The sequence below is a fragment of the Cucurbita pepo genome, chromosome 3 (assembly GCF_057944985.1).
Source record: "Cucurbita pepo subsp. pepo isolate OVF chromosome 3, ASM5794498v1, whole genome shotgun sequence".
Lineage (NCBI taxonomy): Eukaryota > Viridiplantae > Streptophyta > Magnoliopsida > Cucurbitales > Cucurbitaceae > Cucurbita > Cucurbita pepo.
The window spans coordinates 847740-870646 of record NC_141800.1 but is presented as its reverse complement, the minus strand read 5'-3'; the positions used below and the strand labels follow the sequence as shown (position 1 = coordinate 870646).

Here is a 22907-nt window from a genome sequence, read left to right as displayed (position 1 = left end):
TATATATATATATATATTCCTTTCTTTCTTAATTTCATTGCCCCCACCTCCTGCATCCCATGATTGGTGTAATAGAAGATAACGACGAATTTTAAAACCCAATTAATAATACATCGACACGTGTTCCAATCATTTTCTTTTAATTAAATAGAAGAAAAACATATAATATTATCCCCTACACACACTCTCTCCTTGCACCCTCACGTTGCGGGTCCCACACCAGTTTTAATAGATTAATTTTTTAAATTCCAACTTAATAAAATAATTATTTAAATAATGTATTTACTTAATTATTTCCACTAAGATTAATTTAGTATGATTTTTTTTTAATAAATTATAAATTATCACTCATTGATTAGCTATAATTAGTTAAAAATACAAAAACATTAATTCAAAATAAAATAATTTTATTGGGTTTTGTTTACTTGTCTTAATAATACACATTATTGTCTTTTAGACTTTGGATATATAAGGTAATTTAAAGCCAAAGTGTTTGTTTCTTGCACTCGAGTATAACCTTAATATTCTTTTAAAAATTAACTTTTAATATTTTCACTTCAACCCCTTTAAACTTTATTTTATTCCAAGTTTGAATTTTTATTATATATAATAAATTAACGACGAAAAATCAATTAATTAATCTAAAACGTACGTACTTGAAATTTAGAATCAAGAAAAATTATATTTTTAAAAGTTGTCAATGCTTTTGGAATTTAGCTAATATTAGAAATATGTTTACAATTGATTGAAGTTGCCATTAAAAGTAAAATAAATAAATAAATTTGAGAATAATTAGAGGTTCAATTTTTTATAAAAAAATGAATTAATATTTTTAATTAAGTCGCTTTCAAATTTGCTATTTCTTTGAAGCATAATAGAGTTTACGTCAACTCTTCACGGGTAGGTAAGATAGAGATTTTAATAATTAATGATGTTGGCTTTCTCGTTTCTTGTCATTTTATTTATTTTTCACGACACGCTAATTATATTTGAAGACAAATATCTATGAATGCTATCTTGTCGGATATTATTTTTATTAAAAAAATGAAAAACAAATTTATAATAAACAATAAGTTAAATTAATCGACTAATTTTATTTTTATATATATTACAAATGCATCTAAAAAAAATATTCCAATTATTTAGACGTTGACTTTTTTGTATCAATAATGTAGCATAATTTAAATGAAATTAATTAGTATTCTTTTAATATAAAATTATTTATTTCTTCAATGAGAATTTCCAAAAGTTAGATTTTGGAAATATATTTAGACCAAAATATCGAATTAGAAACGTCAACGAGGGGTAGAAAAAAGTATTTTATATATTTGGGCCATTTTTCCAAATCTGAAAGTTTTTTGGGCCATTTTCGAGAATAACCATTTTCAATGGGCCGACACATCGAGGGATGCGTCCAAGTGCAACGGATTAGGGTTTTCAATATACAATGGGCCGACACACCGTCGTTGTCGCAGCTATATCAAAAACCCTAGCATAAATCGACTGAACGCCACGCCATTTTCTCTTCGCCGTTTTGTTAGTTCACCAGTGGCTGGAATTCCTTCTGTGGAATCTCTCGGATCCACCAGCCTTCACGCTGCTGAATCATGCCGCCGAAGTTCGACCCAAGTCAGGTGGTTGATGTGTTTGTTCGTGTGACTGGAGGTGAGGTCGGAGCTGCTAGTTCTCTCGCTCCGAAGATCGGTCCTCTTGGTCTTTCCCCTAAGAAGATCGGAGAAGACATTGCTAAAGAGACCGCAAAGGAATGGAAAGGTCTTAGGGTTACTGTAAAGCTCACCGTCCAAAATCGTCAGGCGAAGGTCTCCGTTGTGCCTTCTGCGGCGGCTTTGGTAATTAAGGCCTTGAAGGAGCCGGAACGTGACAGGAAGAAGACTAAGAACATCAAGCATAATGGAAACATTTCTCTTGATGATGTGATTGAGATTGCTAGGGTTATGCGGCCCAGATCGATGGCTAAGGACCTCTCAGGTAGCGTCAAGGAGATCCTTGGTACTTGCGTGTCTGTTGGTTGTACTGTTGATGGCAAGGATCCTAAGGATCTTCAACAGGAAATTTTTGACGGCGACGTTGAAATCCCCCAAGATTGAGAGTAAAACTTTCTTTAGCCACCCTTTTAGAATGAGGGGTATTGAATTTACTACTACATCTTTGTTTTATCAGTTTTGCTATTTAACGTAAGTTTTAGGGCGGTTCTTCTCTCTTGTTTAGCTGTGATTTTTGTCGGTTTTTTTTAAAGCTTGCATTGGATTATTGCAATGAATATGAAAGCCTCATTTCTGTTCTATCACTAGTGCAAGGACCGTATTGTGATTATCTGGTTAGATTACTTTTTTTTTTTTTCTTTCAATCAAACACTTGCCTACAATTGCTTGTTCTTATCTTTACGGGGTATTTTCATGATTTGTTATGATCTTTTAAGGGGCGCTTCCATGATTTGTTAGGGTCTTCTGTTTCATCTTCGATCAATTGTATTTTCTCTGTTATTAGTTTCCATGATTTGCTGCAGATCAGATTTCTTGCTTATCCTTGCCTAGAACATATGTAATATTTTAAAGTTAACTTGAATTCGGTAATACCGTCATGGGTTGATGCAAAGATTGGCCATTTTAAGACACTTTTTGTTTTGTTCTTTCTTATAGGAATGGTGATGTGTGTAGGATTGGATGTCCCATTATGTCCATGACGTATCCTAGGACAATCAAATCTTGCTCTTTTTTTAATTGCCCAATAGGCCTAAATTCTCTAAAATTGTTCTGTTTCATTCCATAGATTCATTAGCAATAGGCTTCTATACAATTAGTTCGAGGCTTTTGCATGTTAGTTGCCTGTAGCCCTTTAGATTTTAGGCCTATTATTGTATCAATTATGAGAAGCTTAGCCGAATGGGATAAGCCTTTGCCATTATATAAAGGTTTAGCTCATGGGTTAATGAAATTTGAATACAGAGATGGTTATTAAAATTAACCATAGTATACAAAGATAGTCCTAACACAACACAGATCGTAGCGTGTAGTTTGCTTACTTAGTGCTTGAGCCAAGAAGAAAGAGTTTAGATTTGAGGTGGATCCCTTTTTTCTTTGCCTTTACGAGTTGAGTAAACAAAGTAAGAAAGTTTGATTGTGAGTTTCTTTAAGGTTCTCACACTAAGATGAGAAAGTGTGCGTTCACGTCTTAGAATCTTGGTAATCTTGGTTTTGATGTAGTTGCAAACCTATTATTTTCGTCGAGATGGGGTTGGTGTTCCGTGGACCCTCTTCTTTAGGATTCATCTTTGAGTGACGTGATAGGTAAACAAACCTTGCGTGTAGGAATCTGGCTTTCATTAGGATTACATTATTTTCACCGGAATAACATTGAGGATCAGTTATGGCATAAGTAGAGATAACAAACCGTAAATCAGAGACTTGAATTACCCAAACATGAAGATGATATGTAGTCTGTTGGTGGTCCGTGTACCCTCCCCGTGTTTAATGCTAGAATCCTGTATTTTTATGTGGCTTTTGATGCTAGTAAGTGAGCTCTGGAACAGAACCTGAAGTTTTGAAGTCTGAGTGGAAGCTAATCTTTATCAATAAGATTAGCCTTTTTCTTTCATTTCTTTTAAAACTGTGTTCGGGGCGAAGACAGATCATTTGAGTTTTGAGTGCCATGAAAGGGAAGAGTAAGGGTTGTGATGTTTTGATAGTGTTGATTTACACCAACTTAGAAGCTACTCCACCACCCACACACACACACAAAAGGCACAAACACCAAATAGCCTCTTCTAGACCCAACTAGGGATGTACCTGTTAATTTTTCATATAGTTTTAGTTTTGTAGCAATGGGGTCAAGATAAAAAACACATGGGATCAGGTTCTTCGCGGGAAATCATTTTTTCCTTCAAATATTTTGAATATATGCATACTCACCTACATACATTAATATTTTTTAATTTTAATCTAATAATCGAACTTAGTTTTTGAATCTCTATGGTTAAATGAGTAATTTTAATTAAAAGCTTAGTCACAACTTTGTGAAATCTTATATTGGTTGGAGAGAACAAAATAGATAATATTTGCTAGCGGTAAGTCTATATAACAGGTCAAAGCAAACAATATTTGTTAATGATGGGCTTGAGCACAATTGACATTAGAATTGGTATAGATGCTAAAACTTTGTTCTCAAGGAGATGGATTGTGAGATCTTCTAGCTAAAACTTTGTTCTCAAGGAGATGGATTCTGAGATCCCCTAATTAATACTTTATTCTCAAGGAGATGATTGTGAGATCCCCTTTGGTGGAAAGGAGAACAAAGCATTCATTACAAGGGACATTCAACAAAACATTCATTATAAGGGTGTGGAAGCCTCTCCCTTGATGACGACGGGCTTTTAGACTTTTAGATTGGGATCAGGATCTCACAAAAATGGGCCAAATTTAATTCAAAATGTAATATGTTAGTATATAAATAAATTAAAAAGGGTGTGGGACAAGGGACGCTATAAGAGTGATAAATAAATATATAAATATATGGATGGAAATATTGTATTTGATTTGAATGAGTAAATTGAAAGGAAAGAAGTGGTTCTTAAAAGGCATGAATGTCACAGAAAATCCAAAGAGCGAGCGTAGGTTCGTGGATATGAGGTGGGGAGTTTGGTGGCTCATGACCTGACTCTTTTATAATTTCTCCGCGTTTCCATTCCATGTTTTTTATTTTCTCTCGTGTCTTTGGCCTTTTTCGTCTTCCTCCGCCTCCTTCTTCCCCATTTCCCCCACTCTCTTCACTCTATAAATATCCTCTTCCATTCCACTTTCTCCTCACTCCCCTTCTTCCACGCTTTCCCTCTCTCTCTCTCTCTCTCTCTTGCATAATCCACCGTTTCGGCGCTTCCATGGCCAAGGCAGTCACCAATTTGAGCTCCTGGATCGAGGTCGCTCCTCCGCCTCTTATTTCTCCTTCCAAAACCTCCAATTCTCCTCGCTTGGAGACTATTGCTGAAGACGACTCCGAAGATTGCGATTAAGAGTAAGATCGCGATTAGGTATTTGTTGTATTATATTGTGTTCTACTCTTACTCTGCCCTGCGGATTTGAGATCTCTGATTCCTCCGTCCTTTCTTCTGGTTTCGATCTGGTATATTCTTCGTTCTCAGATTTTGTTTGCCAGACACGAGTTTTAATCGATGGAATGGAGTCCAAATTGTTTAGGGCTGTAAATTTTGATTTTCATTTTTGTTTCTTAGTCGAATTCTAATGAATTTCGACTTTAGTTATGGTGTTGGATTCGAAATGTGTACTTTCAATTTGAGCAAACTCCATCGTCATGAACCTAGATTCCTTTTTATTTATATGTATATTTATAACTAAAACCATGGCAACTAAATAGATCTTTGATGAAAAATTCAAAGCTACTACATATGACATTCAAAGACTCTATTAAATGCGGAAGTTCGACTAGGAAAATTGAAATTTAGTACGACTAATTTCAAAATTGACCGGTTTTTATAAACAGACCATTCTAATTTTTTATTGGCATCATCAAACTTCGACTTTTTCTCGCTCTTGCTCACTTTCTTGCTCTCCCTCACGAGATTCTTCTCGCTCCCTCTGCAATTGGTTTGTACAACGTCGGTAAAAGCGTTGCAAGTTGCCGCAATCCGTCGTTCCTTGCGGAAGGAAGAAGAAACAACTTCGGTCGTCCTTGACGGAAAAAGAAGACAAGAGGAAGAAAATAAATAAATAGTTAATGAAAAAGGTTTTGATACCTCAATTTTTGAAAAATCATCTCATCTCAATTATTATATTCACACCATTTTTTTTTTAGTACAGGTCAATCCAAATAATCTTTATACTTTTAAAAATGCCAATCAAATTTAAAGAATATATGATAAACTTTGGTCTATTACAGAGAGACTAACTCTATTCTAACTAGATATATTTGAAAACACTAATGATGATAAGTAACCGACTAAGACGGACAATATCTACTAGCAGTGACTTCGGACTATTACATATGGAATTAAATGTAGGCACGGGGCAGTGTGTCGACAAAGACACTGGTCTCTCGAGTGCTTAAGATTATTCAAGAAAAATTAATATGAATATTGATATAATTTTTTTTTTGTTGAATAGTTTTCGAATGGAAATCAAAATCATTATTTGACCGTAATTTATGCCTTACCCATTAGTTAATACTCAAATTTACGTGTAATAAGACTCTAAATTATGAATTTAGTGCTAATAAACCTGAAATAGAAATTTATTATTGAAATACACATAATTATTCTAATACTAATGATTTCAATAAAATATGATGACTTTTTCACCTTTAAATTTCTTTATTTTAGCATCTATTTTCTATTAATATATTAAAAAATTATGTCTTTGAAAATAAAAAAGAATGGTAGTTTTTACACTTTTTTTAACTACTTCATTTGTAAGCTAACTTTTTTGGTCGATAACCTAATTTAAAATCCATAAATAAAATTACGTGTCAAGACAAGGAATCTCTCACGCTTTGAAACGTACCGACTACCGGCTACCGGCACTGGGTGCAATGACTCAGTGGCAGAGTATCGCCTTACGTGTAGCATTAGCAATGGAGGGAACGCCAATAATTGGTGCGTTTTACCGGTGACGTGTCTTCTCAATATCCATTGGGCGGTGTGGTCCACTCCACTCAACCGGGTCTTTTTTTTTTTTTTTTTTTTTTTTAAAAGTTAAAAGCTGTTTTTATTGCCTTACCTAATTTGATTTTGATTTTTCTTCCTATGTCGTGCACGTGTTACGCATGATTTTATTTAATTTTTAAATGTCTATTTGTTTTTTTGGTCATCATCTAGATTAATCCAAATTAAGTAACCTTTTCCATGAGTATAATTTCTTATATACACTACTTTTCATATAGGCGAATTGTAGTTTATAGTCCAAATTGAGTACGGGCTTTATGAATTGGCTCACCCTTGCGGGATAGCGACCTTTTATCTCGGCCATTGTAGCACGTGTGTCGCCCAAGGAATAAGGGACATGATAACTTAACATCATCCTTCGACTTACCACCGATAGTCTGTTTAGGGTTCCAATCTGACAACTAAACACAATCTTTACGAGACTTGATCCAACACCTTACAGCATAAGGTGACGACAACCATGCACCATCTGTGTCCACCTTAGGCTACCATACTTGGAAGTTACTTTTTATTTTTTATTTATTTATTTATTTATTTTGTTATGTTCAAAATAATTTTTAAATCAATCTTTAATTATTTGAAAATAATACTGTTGGTATGAAAACTGCGTCGTTTAACCAATAGATTCCCTTTTTCACCCGCAGGGTTAAAACTTAACGGTGAAAAAGAAAAAAAAGGAAAATGATGAGCGAGCACCTAAACAGTAATTCCCGGTCTAGCAAAAAAGAATCGTGTTCCTCGCGACCGCGTAGTTTTGCTCTGAAAAGTTATATTAAAATCCATCGCACCACAAATCTCGCTTCTTCCTCCTTTTTCCTCTACACTTTCCGTCTAAAGAGCGCCCCGATTTCATCTGAGTTTTCCGATTTCTTCGCTCCGGGAAAATCTCCGATTTACAGGTACCGATCATAATTGCTTCCTATCTCTCTCTCTAATTCTAATCACGATCCGGAATCTGAATCTACGATTGCTCGATCTTGTTCAATGCTTTGTTATTCTGTTGTGTGTGATAATTCTTCTACTTCTTTGAGTGGCGATTGCTTTATTCTGTTTTTGTCCCGCCGATTCTGGTGTACGGCTGCTAGACAGTGGTTACTCACGAGATAGATCTGCGTTGCTGGATCCTTTTGTTTTGTGCTTCCGGTCCTCTTTGGATTGATAGCAGAAGTTTTTTAGGGTGATCTCTTTGTTTTCTTAGATTTGGACACTGACGAATCGAGAAACATAGGCATATACGCTTAATCCGCTCCCGCCGGGTGAAGGAGACTGTATCTGGCAAGCGTTGGAGTGTTGGATTTCAGAATTTGAAATTTGACCTTGATTTGATGTGCTGGACTTAAAGGTTTTCGGTCTTACTTCGACGCACACTATTGATTTATGATTTTCTATCTAAGAAACTGAAACTTTTGTCATTATTCTGAGTCGAACAATCTTTTCGTGAACTAGGTTTGGGTTTAATCTATGAGCAGCATTTGATATATAGATTGTTTTCTGTTCCGATGCATCAAGTTTCTAAGTTGACTTGGTTTGAAACTGAAGATGAGGAACATTCAATCGTTTTCTTGTACTTTACCTCTTAGGTAGTTAATGCTATAACTACGGAGGACTAAGAGTTCAGACTAAAATTAGGTTGTTAGGGAGATGAACTGTAACTTAAACTTTATAGACTAGTTTAGACTACATTAAGACGAAGCAAGATTAAAATAGTTGCAAACTGAGAATAGAAGCCACGACAATTCTTTAACGATGTTTGGAAAGACTCTTGAGCCAAAACACCTGAAGTGCAACTTTTGAAGTACAACTTTACTTCTTAAGATTTATGGCTTGTTTGATTTCTAAGAGGAGTAAGGCTCCATCAGCCGAAGGTACATGCCTCATGGCTTTTGTGGAGGTTGAAAGAGTAACTTCGACGTATTCTTAGAAGTATTAAATCCTCTTATTTGTTGTGTATTAATGCACGATTTTGTGATAATTTTGTCCATTACTACTGCTACTTCCAAGATTTGAGTTTAGAAATTGGTTCGATTCATTTAGTCACAATGATCTCATCTAAGAAAAATTAACCATGATGATATCTGCGACTGTATTTGGCATCACACTTTCTGATCAGGATGTCTCTTTGCTGAGTTTCTTGGCCTCTTTTACTTGTTAACCTTTTCCATAAAGTCATTTTCTTTTTATAGGAGAATATGGCAACTAGGGGTCAAGGTGGTATCCAACAATTGCTTGCTGCAGAGCAAGAAGCTCAACACATTGTCAATGCTGCCAGAAATGGTAAACTTGCTCTTGTTTTATTTTATTTTGTTATATATGTTTAACATTCATATGCATGTAAAATTTGTTATTTGGTCCATATAGGTAAATTTGTTATTTGGTCCATATAGGTTGATGTCCTCGAATTGCATTTAGTTCCATACTTTAGTTCATAATTTGCTTGACATGAGTTTGTGAAGTGTGAAAAAGGATCATTATCATCTCCTCTTTTCCCGCTATTGATCTACTTTTTTCCCATTGCTTTATGAACCTGTTGAAGTTAGACATAATTTATAACTCAACAACTTGATTTTCCTTTTCTTTTAGCAAAATTGGCTAGACTGAAACAAGCCAAAGAAGAGGCTGAAAGGGAAATTGCTGCATATCGAGCCCAAGTCGAGTCTGAATTCCAAAGAAAACTCACTGAGGTTAGTATAGAATTATTTACAAACACACATTGTCTCTTGTTGTGTAAAAACCATCCTGATATGTTAAAATATCCACTAACTCTGCCCTTGCTTTCCCATCTCATCTTCATCCTTTGATCATACAGAGTAGCGGAGATTCGGGAGCTAATGTTAAGCGGCTCGAAGTTGAGACAGACATAAAGATTCAAAACCTGAAAGAAGAGTCTGCTAGAATTTCACACGATGTTGTGAACATGCTCCTGAAGCATGTGACAACCGTGAAAAATTGAACTTCTTGATCTTAAAAGGTTGCAGTAAGAACCTCTAAATTATGTTATTCTTTTTGTGGTGCCTGGAAACGGCTTAAATTGCATGTGTATTATGGAGATGAAATCCCTTCCTTTGTATGGAATCAGTCAGCATTTTGCAGACTGCACTCTGTTGTTGAATAAAACATAATTTCATTCAATGTTCAGTGCTATATTTTTTCTTGCTGTTTTGATTGAATTGCTTGCTAATTATTTTATGCATCCAGGAAAAAAAAATCAGGTGTGTACCATTTTTTGTTTCTTTATATATATATATATATATATATATATATATATATAATGGAAGGGCAAGTAAAATGGGTTTAGTTTGGTGGATGAAGACAAATATTCAAATGATAATAAGGTGTGTACCATTTTTTTGTTTCTTTATTTTCAGGCTACAGAATTCAGTTAGTGGAAAAAGGCATAATTTCCTTTTTCTCTTTACCGTTCTTTTTTCTTCCCACTTGCTTCCATTTAATCTAAATTTCATTATTTTATTATATATGATACTATATTTTTAAATTTACCCATCATTTTTTAAAATATTTTGTGAAAGTATGGGGTCCAATTAGAGATATAAATAATCCAAATGAAATCAAGCCTTTAAAAAAATATTAGAGATTTTTTTTTAAGAAATGTTCTAAAGATCAGAGACAAAGTGAGGTATCTATAATCATTTTATGTTTAATATTATATTGAAAATGATATAATTATAGAAGTCTACAAAATTAAATATAAAACCTTTAATTATTTTACTAGGCTTAGGTTGACAACTAATACTATATTTAAATCATACCTAAATTAAAAAGATTTTGAAAATATAATACCTAGTTTGATATAAGCTTATAAATACTGTATTAGTTTTACAAGAAAAAGATTAAAGAATCGAGAATAAAAAAAGAGAACAATTTTCTTAATGAAAGAATATATAAAAGACAAGTTACGTTGAATGGGAAGGGGAAAAGACAAACTTCTTTGACTTCGTTGTCAAAAGGAACGTATTCATGTTGATGATGTTGATCACAACTAATTGGTCCATACATTTAATACAAATCATTTTGAAAGTTATATTTTTTTGAAAAAAAATGTCATTCAATAAACTTTCATAGATTATGAAACATTTTCACAAAATATAGTCGTATAGTCTAATAACTATCATTTTCTTATGCACTAACCGAGTAATATACATGTTAACTTGAGCACATTAGTCTTCATTCAAGTGTTCGAGAAAACTTACATCATAGACAATTATTTCACCTTCACTGATCTCCAACTGTTGCATACCTTAGTATGTAGGTCAAACGTTTCCATCTAATTGTACCTCATTGGCTGAATGCTTGTCTAGAGACCTTGTCGAAGGTTTCACATGCTCTATGTGACACCAAAAACTTATGTGGGTGTAGGCCCTTATGCTCTCGATCTTACCCCTAACATTTGTGGTATCAGTTCCTGACAATGAAGATGGTGGTGTGACAATGCACGACCTCACGACCTCCCAACATGACAAGAAGCAAGACAACTAAGGTTAACTAAATTGAGAGCGGAGTAACAAAAAAAAAAAAAAAAAAAAAAACAAAACAAAACAAAATTTCTAACCAATTAAGTTTGAAAGTATTAGCCAAATTAGAAAGATGATTAAGAACAAAATGTAATTTAGGGCATAAAAAACAACATATTTGGGTGTATAAGAAGAGGTGAGTTTAAAGAGGAGTGATGGTTTTTGTGGGTGGAGGTTTACGCAATCCCCATTATACCCGCCACCCAACCTCCGCTGCCCTCACCCCTTCTTTTCTCTCTCTTCAACCCCCCCTTCTCTCTCTCCTCTGTTCTTCCCCCCTTTCCCAATTATTTTAGCCTCTTCCTCTCTCTCTCTCTGTTCCCCCATTCCCAATCCCTTCCATTATATCTTCTTCACCTTCTTCCACTTTTCTCTGTCCTTTCTGATTTCTTCTTCACTTCCAACGGACTAGCTCTCTTCAATTCACCTGGGTTTTTCTTTTTCTCATTTGGGTTCATTCCATTTCACACAAAATTTCTTTCCATGGGTAACATTGGTAGTAGCGGTTCCAATACCCGGAGAAGGCACGGTAGCCGCCGGGGCGGCCATCCGACTCCGCCTCCACCAGCCCCACCGCAGCCCGAAATCACAAGTAATCGGTACGTTTTCGCTGCCGCTACTCCTTACCCATCTCAATACCCCAACCATCCGAATCACCCACCGCCGTATTACCAGTACCCTGGTTACTTTCCGCCGCCGCCGCCTGGTCCGCCGCCGTCGATGCCGATGTCTTTGCCGCCTCCTTACGATCACCACCACCGTGGAGCCCATCCCCACATGGATCCCGCGCATTGGGTCGGTGGGAGGTACCCTTATGGCCCTTCTATGCCGCCTCAAACGCCGTATGTTGAGCATCAGAAGGCGGTTACCATACGAAACGATGTCAATCTCAAGAAGGAAACTCTAAGGGTCGAGCCTGATGAAGAAAACCCCGGCCAATTCCTTGTAGCATTCACGTTCGATGCCACCGTCGCCGGAAGGTATGTGTTCTAATCTTTGGAGCTTTTGATTTCCTTTTTGTATCTGTGATTATTAATTGAAGTCATCTGATGGCTTTGTGGAAGTGTTGGGTCAGATTGTTTCAATTATTTATTTGCTTTTGCTTTTCTGATACCGAGGAGCAAGAATGGTAGAATAATGATTTTATGAAGCCCTCCATAGTTATTATAAATGATTAGAACAAGTCATGAGCTCTGGTTTTGTAGATATTTAGTGATCAAAATTATAACTCATCAGTTCTCTGTGGTGGTGAAAAGGAGATTTTTCTATAAGCTTAGAGATGATTGAGAGCTTATTGGGATTGTTGACCTCTTAAAACTAAACTGAGTCAACTTCAGGTGTACATTGTTGTAAATGCTTGAATCTGGGCTTGAATTTGAACACACCTTGACCAAGAACTGCAGGTGTTTGTTCTTGGGTTTCTAACTTATCCATGAGGGGAGGGGGTTTGAACTTACGAACTTTTGGTTATTTGAGCTATGTTCAGGTTGACGTATAGCTATTTGTTGATTATGCTGATAGTATATAGGTCGAATTCATCGACCTAACTTATTGATTGCCCTCCCACTCCCCCCTCACCCCACCGGAAACGAAAAGCGAAAATGTTGGTAGTTCTTTCATTTGCTGCTTATGAGTTTAATCAGAGGTAATTTTTGAAGAGGTTTAGTAGTCTCGAGGCCTTGTTTTCAGAGGCGAGGCAGAAGTTTCAAGTTACGTTAGAGAATCGTTATTGAAGTCATAAGAATGTAAAACCGTGAATCTCTAAATATAATGTTCATATAAAAGTTCACTAACTCCTCCTCCATATCACCACTATCACTATTATTAATGGGACGAGTGGTTGACCTTTTGTTAAACTTTCATCTTTAGGGACTCGTTCAAGTCTTAGTGAAAGTAATAACGAGACACCACCCGAGCCCTCGTAAGATGACTATTATAAATGGGTGTTATTCCTTTAACTATTGTCATAATGCATGAGTATTCCAGGCCTTGATACACTTTTATAAACGCAGTCTCTCTTGTAAGAGGTATGAGCCTCTAATGAATTGAATACAACTTAGTCTAGCCGAAGATATTGTTAGGAATCACGAACCTCCACAATGGTATGATATTGTCTACTTTGAGCATAAGCTCTCATGGTTTGCTTTTGGTTTCCCCAAAAGACTTCATACCAATGAAGATGTATTCCTTATAAACCCATGATAAGCTTCTTAATTAGTCGACATGGGACTCCTCTCGCAACAATCCTCAACAGAGACAAGCCTTAGGGCATATAGACCTTAAGAGCCTTTGAAAACGTACTTTAGAGGGTCTTTCTGTTTTCCTTTTATTAGCATCTACGGTCGTGTTAATAGTCCTGTCAATTGTTAAATTTTCTTTTATGGGGTTAGCCTGAGAATTTGAGTCTCTTTTATCTTGAAACAGTATCACCATCTTCTTCTTTGCAAAAGAAGGTGAAGATTGCAACTTGACTCCCGTAAAAGAAGACATTCTTCAACCAGTAACTGTCCATTTCGAACAAGGCCTTGGACAGAAGTTCAGACAACCTTCTGGAACAGGAATAGATTTCTCAAAGTTTGAAGAGTCAGAATTTCTGAAAGTAAATGACACGGATGTCTATCCATTAGCAGTGAAAGCTGAAGCCTCCACCGACAGCCAAACTGGACCAGATGGTACCTTGGTACCTGAGCCCATGAATGCTCAGATAACCCAGGCTGTGTTTGAGAAAGATAAAGGTGAATATCAGGCAAGAGTGTTGAAACAAATCCTGTGGGTCAATGATATGAGATATGAGCTGCAGGAGATATATGGCATTGGCAATTCAGTCGAGGGCGAGGTCGATGGAAATGACCCTGGAAAGGAATGCGTCATTTGCTTGTCGGAACCACGGGACACGACTGTACTTCCCTGCCGACACATGGTAACAACAATTATCTCTATCTTAGTTTATTGTAGATGATTCTTACGCTATTCACAATACTATGATCATATGCAAGTCTGTTTCACTTGGTTCTGTTTTATTTGAGCTGATATCTTCATGCCTACAAAAGTTATGTCTCCTGCACTCCTTTGTGCTCACTACATTCAATCCTTAGGCACCATTGATTTGTTCTCTTGTTCTTGACAGTGCATGTGTAGTGGTTGTGCTAAGGTATTGAGGTTCCAGACGAATCGATGCCCGATTTGCAGACAACCAGTCGATAGGCTCTTAGAGATAAGGGTCAGCAATGGGCCAGAAGAATAAAGAACGGTACGAGTATCGTCTCATCATAAAACAAACTCTGTACAGCACTGCTTTTGTTGCATTTCTTTTTGCATCATCTGAACTGATTCTCTTTCCCTCGAATTCTCTACCTGTTGTTCTAAATAATCAAGAAGGAAAGCTGTAAGTTTATAACCAGCGCGTTATGTTTTGTGCCAAGGTAAAACAAAAAGAAAGGAACTGTAAACAGTTGTGCTTGTATTCTCATGATCTCGAAAGTCTCTATTGTATACATGAGCTGAGCCATGTTTTATTTGTTTGTATCCTTGCTATTTTTTTTGTCTCCTTGTTTCTAACATCCTGGTATTGGTGTCTGGTCCTAAAACTTGATTCTTAGGACATGGATGTTTGTATAACTATATGGCTTTCATGTTCTCTCGTTCTCACTGAGTGAGTATTCCAACATCAAAAGTTTCTATTGTAGAAAGAGTTCCTCGAATGATGTGTCGACAAGTAGTTTCACTATAGTTTAGTTGATTAATACATTTATCACCTTCTTTCGTATTTGGTATCGACTATCATACCGCTAAATAAGTGTATGTTCTATCGTTACTACGGGAAAATATGCCTTTTGAATTGTTGAGGAATCAAAATTAAATAATATTGTAATAACCTAAATCCACCATATATTGTTCTCTTTAGACTTTTTCTTCCTTCCGAGCTTCTCGTTTTAAAACGCCTCTGCGAGGGAGATAGAGAGGTATCGGGAGGTATCTTGATGTGGGTCTTACAATCCACCCTCTTGGGCTTTCTTTTTAGAGCTTCCCCTCAAGAATTTAAAACCCGTGAGGGAGAGTTTACACATCCCATATATATACATCCACTTCTTCATTATTTCATTAAAAGGTTTGTACTATTTAATGAAGGTTCAAAACGAACTTTCATGAAAGCACAAAATTTTAAACAAACTTTGATGAAGCAACGTAGGTATGAAAGAGAAGCTGAAGTAAAAAGTTGCTTGGTTTTCTTTAAAGATGTTCCCCTATCCCCTCAATAATACTAAAATAAAAGTGCTCAAACTCTCCACCGTCGGTGCTCACATTATGACTATGATTTAACTTATAATATAAAACAAAAATAGGACCTCAAAACTCATAAAATCATAATCAAACTTAAAAAAAGGGCATCAACATCAACATCAACATCAACATCATCACCAACCATACAGCGAACACAAACAAGACTTCTTTATTCAAACCAAAGAACCATGTAGATGCAGTTCAGCGGTTCAGTACTTCAAAAACTAAAAGAAAACAAACATAGTGGGGTTGCTTATTATAAAAGTCTCTGGTAGAGCGCCCAACCACACAGCAACTCAGCCATTTTCTTGCTTACCAACCAAACAGACACAGCTTCAGAGTTTCATGGAGGAAGGAGCGTCCAGAAACCATTGATGGACATACACACCACTGTTTCTCAAATCCTTGAACAGATCCATACAGTCTCTTTTCTTCACCTCGCCATCTTCATCAACCCCATCTCTGCAGCTCAGAAACAGCTCGTCCACCCAGCAAATCACCCTGCTTTCGAACAAATCTGATAGAAACTTCAGTTCCTCCTTACCTGCATCCATCTTCAAGACGACGAAATTGGCATGCTGCACAGTTTCCTTGAACCAAGATAGAAAATCAAACTCGTCGTCGATGTAAGGTTCTTCTTCGTCTTCATCATCGGCGCCGTCGTTATCTGTAGTACGATCAGTTCCAGCCAGGCCAGGATGATAAACAAACGTGACTCCAGGCATATGGATATGTGCGGCGAGAGAGGACATGTCGTAATCAACAAAATAAACATTAAAATCTCTGCGATCCACCGGATAAGAAGGTGGAAACCAATCTCTGTTGGTGTAATTCAGGTGCTTCCCTGTACCAATATTAACATAAACCAACTTTTCCCCGTTGGAAGCATTTACAAGCTTAGGCAAATAAGCCAGCTTCTTGTCAAATCCCACAGGTTTTGCTTTCACAAGAGGCTCCATTTTTGGAATTAAAGGCTTGTTCCTTGTGAGAGAGCGACATTCAAATGAAGGGCGAGGCTCCAAATGCGCAAATTCTTCGAGTTTCTTCTTAAATACAACCAGAGTTAAGTTATTAACATGGCCAACATGCATCACAGTGGAAGCTTTAAGCAAAGATGACACTGGAATTGCAGCTCTAATCAAATTATTCGGCACTGAACCAGTCGTGCCCACAATAACAGCCCCAATTCCGCCAGGTCGAATCACACGCTCGATCTCGAGCACCAAAAGTGCAGGGACTGAATACCTGTCTAGGTCTCTAGAGAAAACAAAATCAAAGTATTGATCCTTAAAGTCCAGTTCATAAACGAAATGTTTTCTCCTTAGAGAGAAAAATCTGTGTTGACCAACACCAATAACATCATTGAATCCCATGTCCCTCAGTGCCAAAACGGCGGAGCCCGATCCCTCTCCAACGCAGAGAGATTTTGCACTATGATCCAACAATTTCTTCTCCATTAGCTCAGCAACGACATTAGTCGTCAGATTCATGTTTTCCTCACAGTGAATCGCTACGAATGGCTCCCAAATTGGATTCAGAAAGTGACCTTGAAACATATACGAACCTCGAGAAACTCTCGCTTCCACATCGCCAGATTTTACAACACAATCGCGAAAGATCACTCCGAAATCGGTACCCGTCAAAATATGCAACAAAGGAACAGTCGAAACAGCCAAGGCCAGAAGGAATGTTCGAATAACAACACGCCTGGCCAATGCCCCATGAGCGATCTGCCATTTCACAGCCTTCAAACTCATTTCTCCAATCACCAGTCAATCTCAGCACAGAATTCGCTTATCGTCGTCGAAGACGGAGTAAAATCGGAATAATTCCTCAAAATAATATCAACACAGAGAAACAAAAGAAATTTAGCGAGTACAAAACCTGGATGATGTGTGATTTCCACCCACGAGGAGCCCCATAGATTTTTGGAAAATTAACCAGACCCTCTTCGGAACCCTCATCCTTCGAATCTTCCCGTCCCAAGCCACCATCGTCGAAGAACCCAAATCAACCCATAAAGCTCAAAAAACTACCTCACATTCTTCAAATTCTGATTTCCCACAGCACAGAAACCTCCAAACCCCTAATTGGAACTCAAGATCGAGATCGAACAATTTCAGGCCTAGGGTTTCGAGCGAAGAAGAAGAAGAAGAACAATGGAAGTTCGATCAAATAGGAGCGGTAGTATTAATAGTGAGAGATTACTGAAATCGTGCTCAACTCTGGGTATTACGTGGCACGAGGGGATATTCTAAGATCTAAAACAGAAGAGTACACGTGTCAAGCAATGAACGGACAGAATTTGAGATTAGAAGACTGTGGGCCCTAAATTATTGGCCTGTAAGGGCTTTATCGTAATTTAACGGGAGACAGTAGTACAGAATCGCTCTGGAACATCATAATTAGATCAAACAATCAACGAAGATGATAATTTATTTTAATATATACATTGTAAAATATACTCTTAAAAAATTTATAATTATTTAAAGTATTTTTATTGGTTTAAACTTTGCAATATAAATGGTAAAAATATTTTTAAAAATAAATCACAATTTCATACTATTTTAAATAATTTTCTTTCGATAAACTTGAAATATTTATAGTTTTTTAAATAATAAAAATTTAAAAACAAAATAATGAATGATTTAATGGATATTTTTACGTCAATTTTTGAATTAGTTAAAACCATACATGAATAACGCGAAACTAATAGATTGAATTTGAGAAAATTTGAAACAACCATTCCAATTATGTTATTTCCACGATTTGATGTCTCTTTACGCAAATATCCATAAAAAAGAAAAAACAAAAAAAAAACAATTTTTTTTCTTTTAACTTTAAAATTTGAAGATTTTGTTTGGTAATTTTCATTTTAGCTCTTACCTTTTTTAATTTTCATTTACATTGCAATTAAAATGGGTTAAAATACTATTTTGGTAATTTTACTTTTAAACATTTATTATTGTTTTTTTTTTTTTAATTTCAATAAATCTTAAAATTAATTTATTGTAATTATTAATTTTCTATAAATAATTAGTCCTAAATTGTGAAAATATATATACCGTGTATTTTATTATATGAAAAATATTACTTGTTGTTTAACCACTTTACCTTCAACATTTATTAATCATTTTTAATCTTAAAAATAAAAAATTAAATTTGGCAAAAAGAAAAAGAATAATAATCTGTGTGGGCCAAGAGCCCAATAGAAAGACCAATAAAAGCCCAAAACATCACGGTCTTGTGGGAATTATCGAAGATGATCACAAGCCCAATAGAAAAGCCCAATAAAAGCCCAAAAAAACATGATCACTAGCCCAATATGTAAAGCCCAATAACTATGCCAGCCCAATTATTTAAATATCTAAACAAAATGATCACAAATTTACGGTCAAACCTCTACTATAAATATTCATCCATCCCTCGTCACGTTTGTATGGTCTTAAAGAGTGCCCCGTAATCTCCTTGATTTGTCTCAATAAAAAAGTGTGGGTGTTACTATAACGAGAGTTGTGTTAACCACAAAACCCTAATTTTGCTACATTTTTCAAACTTGGAGTTACCGTAGTAGTTCTTAGGTTAAAGACCCCAAATTATTTCAATTTTTATAGTAAAAGAAACAATTGATTTAGTTACAGTTTAGTCCTTCAACTTTAATGTATATCAATTCAATCTTTATACTTCCAAATTTACCGCCATTAAATACCAAATTTTATTACGTATTAACTTAATCATAATAGATTTAATTAAATCTTTAATAATTTATGATTTTTTTTTTTTGGGAAGGACATAGGCACCTTTTTAAAAGGTGAATTTTGTTCCATTTTCTTTTTGTAATTTAACACAAAAAGGTAAAATCATTACGCTATAATTTTCAATCTAAATAAATAAATACTTTTGAGAGTCCTTTGTTTTTAGGACTTCAAAAAGTTGAGCTTCTCAAAAAAGCCCTTTTGAATTTAGGGGCTGTCCTATATTATTATTATTATTATTTACTTGGAAATTAAATAAATAAAATAAGTCAAATGGGTAGGGGTGGGTGCCCCAAGCAAGTGGTTCCCTAGCAACAAAAGTGCCCTACAAACAATCAAACCTAGGACCCTATCTATCTATATACATTCTTCTCCATCTTAATTACTCCCAACGTTATGTTTTTATTTATTTATAATAATAAATAAAAAAATCTCTTGAATTAGGGTCTTGAAATTCTCAATCTATAAACATCATTGGAAACTTAAAATTTCAAATATATTTAATTTCTTTTATTTTTGTTGAATTTTCTATCTAATATTATTAATATTTGTTAATGTTATATTCAAAATTTTAATAAAAAATTGAAAGTTTAAGATTGAATTGAATATTTTTAAAGTCAAAATATGAAAAATTGTAATTAGTCTCAACTGTTCCATGTCATAGTGTACTTACCAACGTTGACCGGTTGACCGGTGGTGGCTGCCGACGACCAGTAGTCAAATATATATATATATATATATATATATTTGTATTTATTTATTTATTTATTTATATAAAGGAGCAGTTTTGTCTGGAAAATGCAATAATTTGAAAGCGAAATTACGAAAAAAGGTTCAAACAAAACGACAGCATAGAAAATTACAAGAAGAAAAGGTTTACATGCACGGCCCTTTTTACTACGTTCTGAAACTGTCAATTTAACCATTCACCGGTGGCCACTGCCGTCGCCGCCGCCTGACCCTTTCCGCCGCCCTACACTGTAAAAATCTGTGAATTCATCTTGGTTTTTGACGGTCTAATTTCTTACATAAAAATGGTGTTTTTTTTTTTTTTTTTTTTTTTCACTCACCTTCGATTTGATTAAGGTTTTGATGATGAAATTTAGTGGTTGGCGGCGAACTGGCTTAGTCCCATTGTTGAGTTTATGGCGGCGAATTTTGCCAGCTCCGGTGGAAGGAACGGTGGCTGGGGTGCTTCTCCGTTTCCTCCGACACCGAGGAAGTCTCTCGTTTGGTCGTTACTTTTCATACTGTTGTTACCTACGTTAAGAATATGAATAAATGATTCGGTTTATAAATTTGAACGTAATTTAATTGGTTAAGTATTTCATAATCCTCGATTAATGGCGGTAATTTTCAAATCTAGAGCGGAAAAGAGCGTTAAGAATATGAATAAAAGATTAAATTTACCATTGTTGAGTGGCATTAGAAGCTGGCTGAGAATATTCGAGCTTAAATCGGAGTTGGTACCGACCATCTGAACCGAGTCAGCCATTGTCATGCTTCTAGATTTGTTCAGAGAGTTCAAGCTTACAGCGTTGGAGGACGAGGACGACGACAAAGACGAAGAGTTCATCACTCCGAAAGCACCGGCATCGATGAGCGGGGAATTATTGTTGGTGCTGCTTCTAGTAGAGCCCATAAGAGCAGCTTTTTGCAGAAGGGCGGTGGCCGACATCGGAGAAGAAGAAACAACGGACGACGACTGACCCGACAACAGTGCAGCTGCCGAGGACGTAGCTTTCGACAAACTTCCCTTCTTCTCGACATCTTCCTTCTCGAACACGGGCAACATGGAAAGGCCGGTTTCGGCTATGGATCCAAAAAGATTGGAAGAAGAAGAGGAAGGTCCATAAAAGTTGGAGATATTGTTGTTATTGTTCAACCAAAGAGAGAAAGGAGATCTGTTCTTGTGTTGATGATCTTCAAAGTCTCTTAGAAAATGATCAGAGTGAGTGAATTGGGAAAGGGCAGGAACATCTCCAAGTGTTTGAAGATTATTGGTCTGATGATCAATCAAAGATTGATCTTGTTGATGAAGAAGAACTGAATCATTTCTGAGATTATTCAGAATATTTGTTGCTGAAACTGTCGTGATTCTTGCACTTTCTTCAGCTAATGCATCGCAAAATGCTCTGTGGGTTATGAAGCTGTCTTTCCTGTACGAGGAACAACAAAAATCCAACATTTAATGTTCCAATCTTTGTCATTTTTGTTACAATTCAAACACAAATCTGCATTAATTACTTCTGTCTTTAACATTTAAAAAAAAAAAGTTTCAATTTTTTTGGCTTTTTTCTTGATTCAAAAATTACCCATGATTAGAAAAACATGTTCGATTTCAAATTTTGATCCATCTCGTATCTTAGAAGTCAGATGTTCGAGTTTACCTGGAAAAAAGGGTTCCACAATCACACTTATATTCTCTAGTCCCACAAGTTTTGGAGTGAGCTTTCCAATCAGATTGAACCGCATATTTCTTAGAACACTTATCACATTTCCACTTCTTCTCGCCGTGTTTTCGGCTGAAATGTTTCTTTACTCCGGTGAGATCGCCGAGGGCTCGTGATGGATCATGGTGAACGCACGTCTTCTCCGGGCAAATATACACCTTCTTCTTAATCGGCTCCTTGTTCGTTCGTTGTCGAAGCTTCCATGGTAGGTTATGTCCTCGTCGATGAAGTTGCAGATTCTGATCTCTTTGAAACCCCTTATTGCAAATTTCACATATGAATCTATTTGTCGCCATGAGCGATTTCGGCGACAAAGCAACAACCTCCGCATCAGGATCTACAACAACAACAACACAACTTATTCAAGTTTCGCTTAAACGAACGAATCGAGTCAAATCGAATCAAAGAAAAAGAAGCTCACCTGGGGTTCCGGGGAGGTTCCGCTTCTTCTTCGCCGCAGCGGAGGGTTTGGGTTTAGGGTTAGGGCTAGGGTTTGCATCTGGGTGGTGAGCAAAGGGAGTGGGAGTGGGAGTGGAAGAGAGAAGAGAGAAGGGATTAGTTGACATAGTGTTTTTTGGGTAATGGGTTCTTATTTTGGAGGGGATTGAAGAAGGTTTAGACAAGAACAAACAAGAAAAAACCAAGAATTTTTAAAAATTTTCCTTCTGCACACAAACAGCTAACAAATTTGAAGGGGGGGTTTTGGGTGTGTGGAAATGATGATGTTTTGACAAAGGGAAGAGGAGACTAATTAGGGTTCTGCCAAAAGACAGTAAAAACCAAAGTTGAAGGGTGTTTGAATCTGAACAAAACACCATAAATTATATATATATGGTGAGAAGCTTGAAGGCAACAATGATATCTCTTTTTCTTATGATATTGATATTAAATTCTATGGTGTTGATATCAATTGTGTAACCCATTTGTTGGAATGGGCAACCAACTTTCTCTGTTTGTCTCTCTCTTTTTGACAACAATGAATAGAGTTTTTTCATTTTTATTTGGTACCTTTTTTTGAAGCTCAAACTCCAACACTGTTCATTCAATTTTTCAATGCAAAAAATGGGGACCCATTTGAGTTTGTTAATTAACTATGTATCTTTCTACTTACTAACTACACCCATGTCTATGTTTGTACCAGCTTTTGTCTTGTGACATGAAAGATGTTCTTGTTGACTCATTTGTGTTCGTATGTTTA

General features: G+C 36.1%; 5 protein-coding genes across 8 annotated transcripts; 3 read left to right on the top strand and 2 right to left on the bottom strand.

Moving 5' to 3' along the window:
- The first annotated feature begins 1480 nt into the window (after nt 1–1480).
- Nucleotides 1481–5315, top strand: LOC111791289 (large ribosomal subunit protein uL11z). Its single transcript, XM_023672571.2, has one exon. It carries the CDS (start codon nt 1608–1610, stop codon nt 2106–2108), a length of 501 nt encoding a protein of 166 aa, XP_023528339.2. The 5' UTR covers nt 1481–1607; the 3' UTR covers nt 2109–5315.
- A 2099-nt stretch (nt 5316–7414) lies between these two features.
- LOC111791288 (V-type proton ATPase subunit G) lies at nt 7415–9820 on the top strand. 3 transcript variants are annotated; one of them, XM_087122256.1, is made up of 5 exons: nt 7416–7590; nt 7890–8033; nt 8875–8965; nt 9272–9372; nt 9498–9820. In XM_087122256.1, the coding sequence occupies exons 3-5, from the start codon at nt 8881–8883 to the stop codon at nt 9639–9641; spliced, it is 330 nt and encodes a 109-aa protein (XP_086978382.1). In that variant the 5' UTR covers nt 7416–7590; nt 7890–8033; nt 8875–8880; the 3' UTR covers nt 9642–9820. The 3 variants fall into 3 exon arrangements, with proteins under 3 accessions (XP_023528338.1, XP_086978382.1, XP_023528337.1); XM_023672570.2 differs by lacking the exon at nt 7890–8033 and having other exon boundaries at nt 7415–7590; nt 8858–8965; XM_023672569.2 differs by lacking the exon at nt 7890–8033 and having other exon boundaries at nt 7421–7590.
- A 1664-nt stretch (nt 9821–11484) lies between these two features.
- Nucleotides 11485–14738, top strand: LOC111791599 (putative E3 ubiquitin-protein ligase LUL2). Its single transcript, XM_087122255.1, has 3 exons — nt 11485–12200; nt 13645–14140; nt 14348–14738. The coding sequence occupies exons 1-3, from the start codon at nt 11704–11706 to the stop codon at nt 14462–14464; spliced, it is 1110 nt and encodes a 369-aa protein (XP_086978381.1). The 5' UTR covers nt 11485–11703; the 3' UTR covers nt 14465–14738.
- A 907-nt stretch (nt 14739–15645) lies between these two features.
- LOC111791594 (uncharacterized) lies at nt 15646–17681 on the bottom strand. The gene has a single exon (XM_023672986.2). The coding sequence runs from the start codon at nt 17256–17258 to the stop codon at nt 15837–15839; it is 1422 nt and encodes a 473-aa protein (XP_023528754.2). The 5' UTR covers nt 17259–17681; the 3' UTR covers nt 15646–15836.
- Nucleotides 17682–20000: 2319 nt separating this feature from the next.
- LOC111789957 (uncharacterized) lies at nt 20001–22672 on the bottom strand. 2 transcript variants are annotated; one of them, XM_023670698.2, is made up of 5 exons: nt 22131–22672; nt 21647–22046; nt 20667–21415; nt 20327–20516; nt 20001–20229 (listed from the first exon to the last, which is right to left on the bottom strand). In XM_023670698.2, exons 1-4 carry the CDS (start codon nt 22273–22275, stop codon nt 20359–20361), a joined length of 1452 nt encoding a protein of 483 aa, XP_023526466.2. In that variant the 5' UTR covers nt 22276–22672; the 3' UTR covers nt 20001–20229; nt 20327–20358. The 2 variants fall into 2 exon arrangements, with proteins under 2 accessions (XP_023526466.2, XP_023526465.2); XM_023670697.2 differs by having other exon boundaries at nt 20001–20234; nt 22131–22671.
- Nucleotides 22673–22907: the final 235 nt, after the last annotated feature.

What these genes read in the sequence shown, in the direction of transcription:
- LOC111791289 (XM_023672571.2), top strand. Translation starts at nt 1,608, where the DNA reads ATGCCGCCGAAGTTCGACCCAAGTCAGGTGGTTGATGTGTTTGTTCGT.
- LOC111791594 (XM_023672986.2), bottom strand. Translation starts at nt 17,258, where the DNA reads ATGAGTTTGAAGGCTGTGAAATGGCAGATCGCTCATGGGGCATTGGCC.
- LOC111789957 (XM_023670698.2), bottom strand. Translation starts at nt 22,275, where the DNA reads ATGTCAACTAATCCCTTCTCTCTTCTCTCTTCCACTCCCACTCCCACT. An exon ending in TGTGGAACCCTTTTTTCCAG is followed by an intron (nt 21,416 to 21,646) that starts GTAAACTCGAAC and finishes TTCCTCGTACAG; the next exon opens with GAAAGACAGCTTCATAACCC. An exon ending in TCTAATGCCACTCAACAATG is followed by an intron (nt 20,517 to 20,666) that starts GTAAATTTAATC and finishes TTCTTAACGTAG; the next exon opens with GTAACAACAGTATGAAAAGT.
- LOC111791599 (XM_087122255.1), top strand. Translation starts at nt 11,704, where the DNA reads ATGGGTAACATTGGTAGTAGCGGTTCCAATACCCGGAGAAGGCACGGT. An exon ending in GATGCCACCGTCGCCGGAAG is followed by an intron (nt 12,201 to 13,644) that starts GTATGTGTTCTA and finishes ATCTTGAAACAG; the next exon opens with TATCACCATCTTCTTCTTTG. An exon ending in TACTTCCCTGCCGACACATG is followed by an intron (nt 14,141 to 14,347) that starts GTAACAACAATT and finishes TGTTCTTGACAG; the next exon opens with TGCATGTGTAGTGGTTGTGC.
- LOC111791288 (XM_023672570.2), top strand. Translation starts at nt 8,881, where the DNA reads ATGGCAACTAGGGGTCAAGGTGGTATCCAACAATTGCTTGCTGCAGAG. An exon ending in TGTCAATGCTGCCAGAAATG is followed by an intron (nt 8,966 to 9,271) that starts GTAAACTTGCTC and finishes CTTTTCTTTTAG; the next exon opens with CAAAATTGGCTAGACTGAAA. An exon ending in TCCAAAGAAAACTCACTGAG is followed by an intron (nt 9,373 to 9,497) that starts GTTAGTATAGAA and finishes TTGATCATACAG; the next exon opens with AGTAGCGGAGATTCGGGAGC.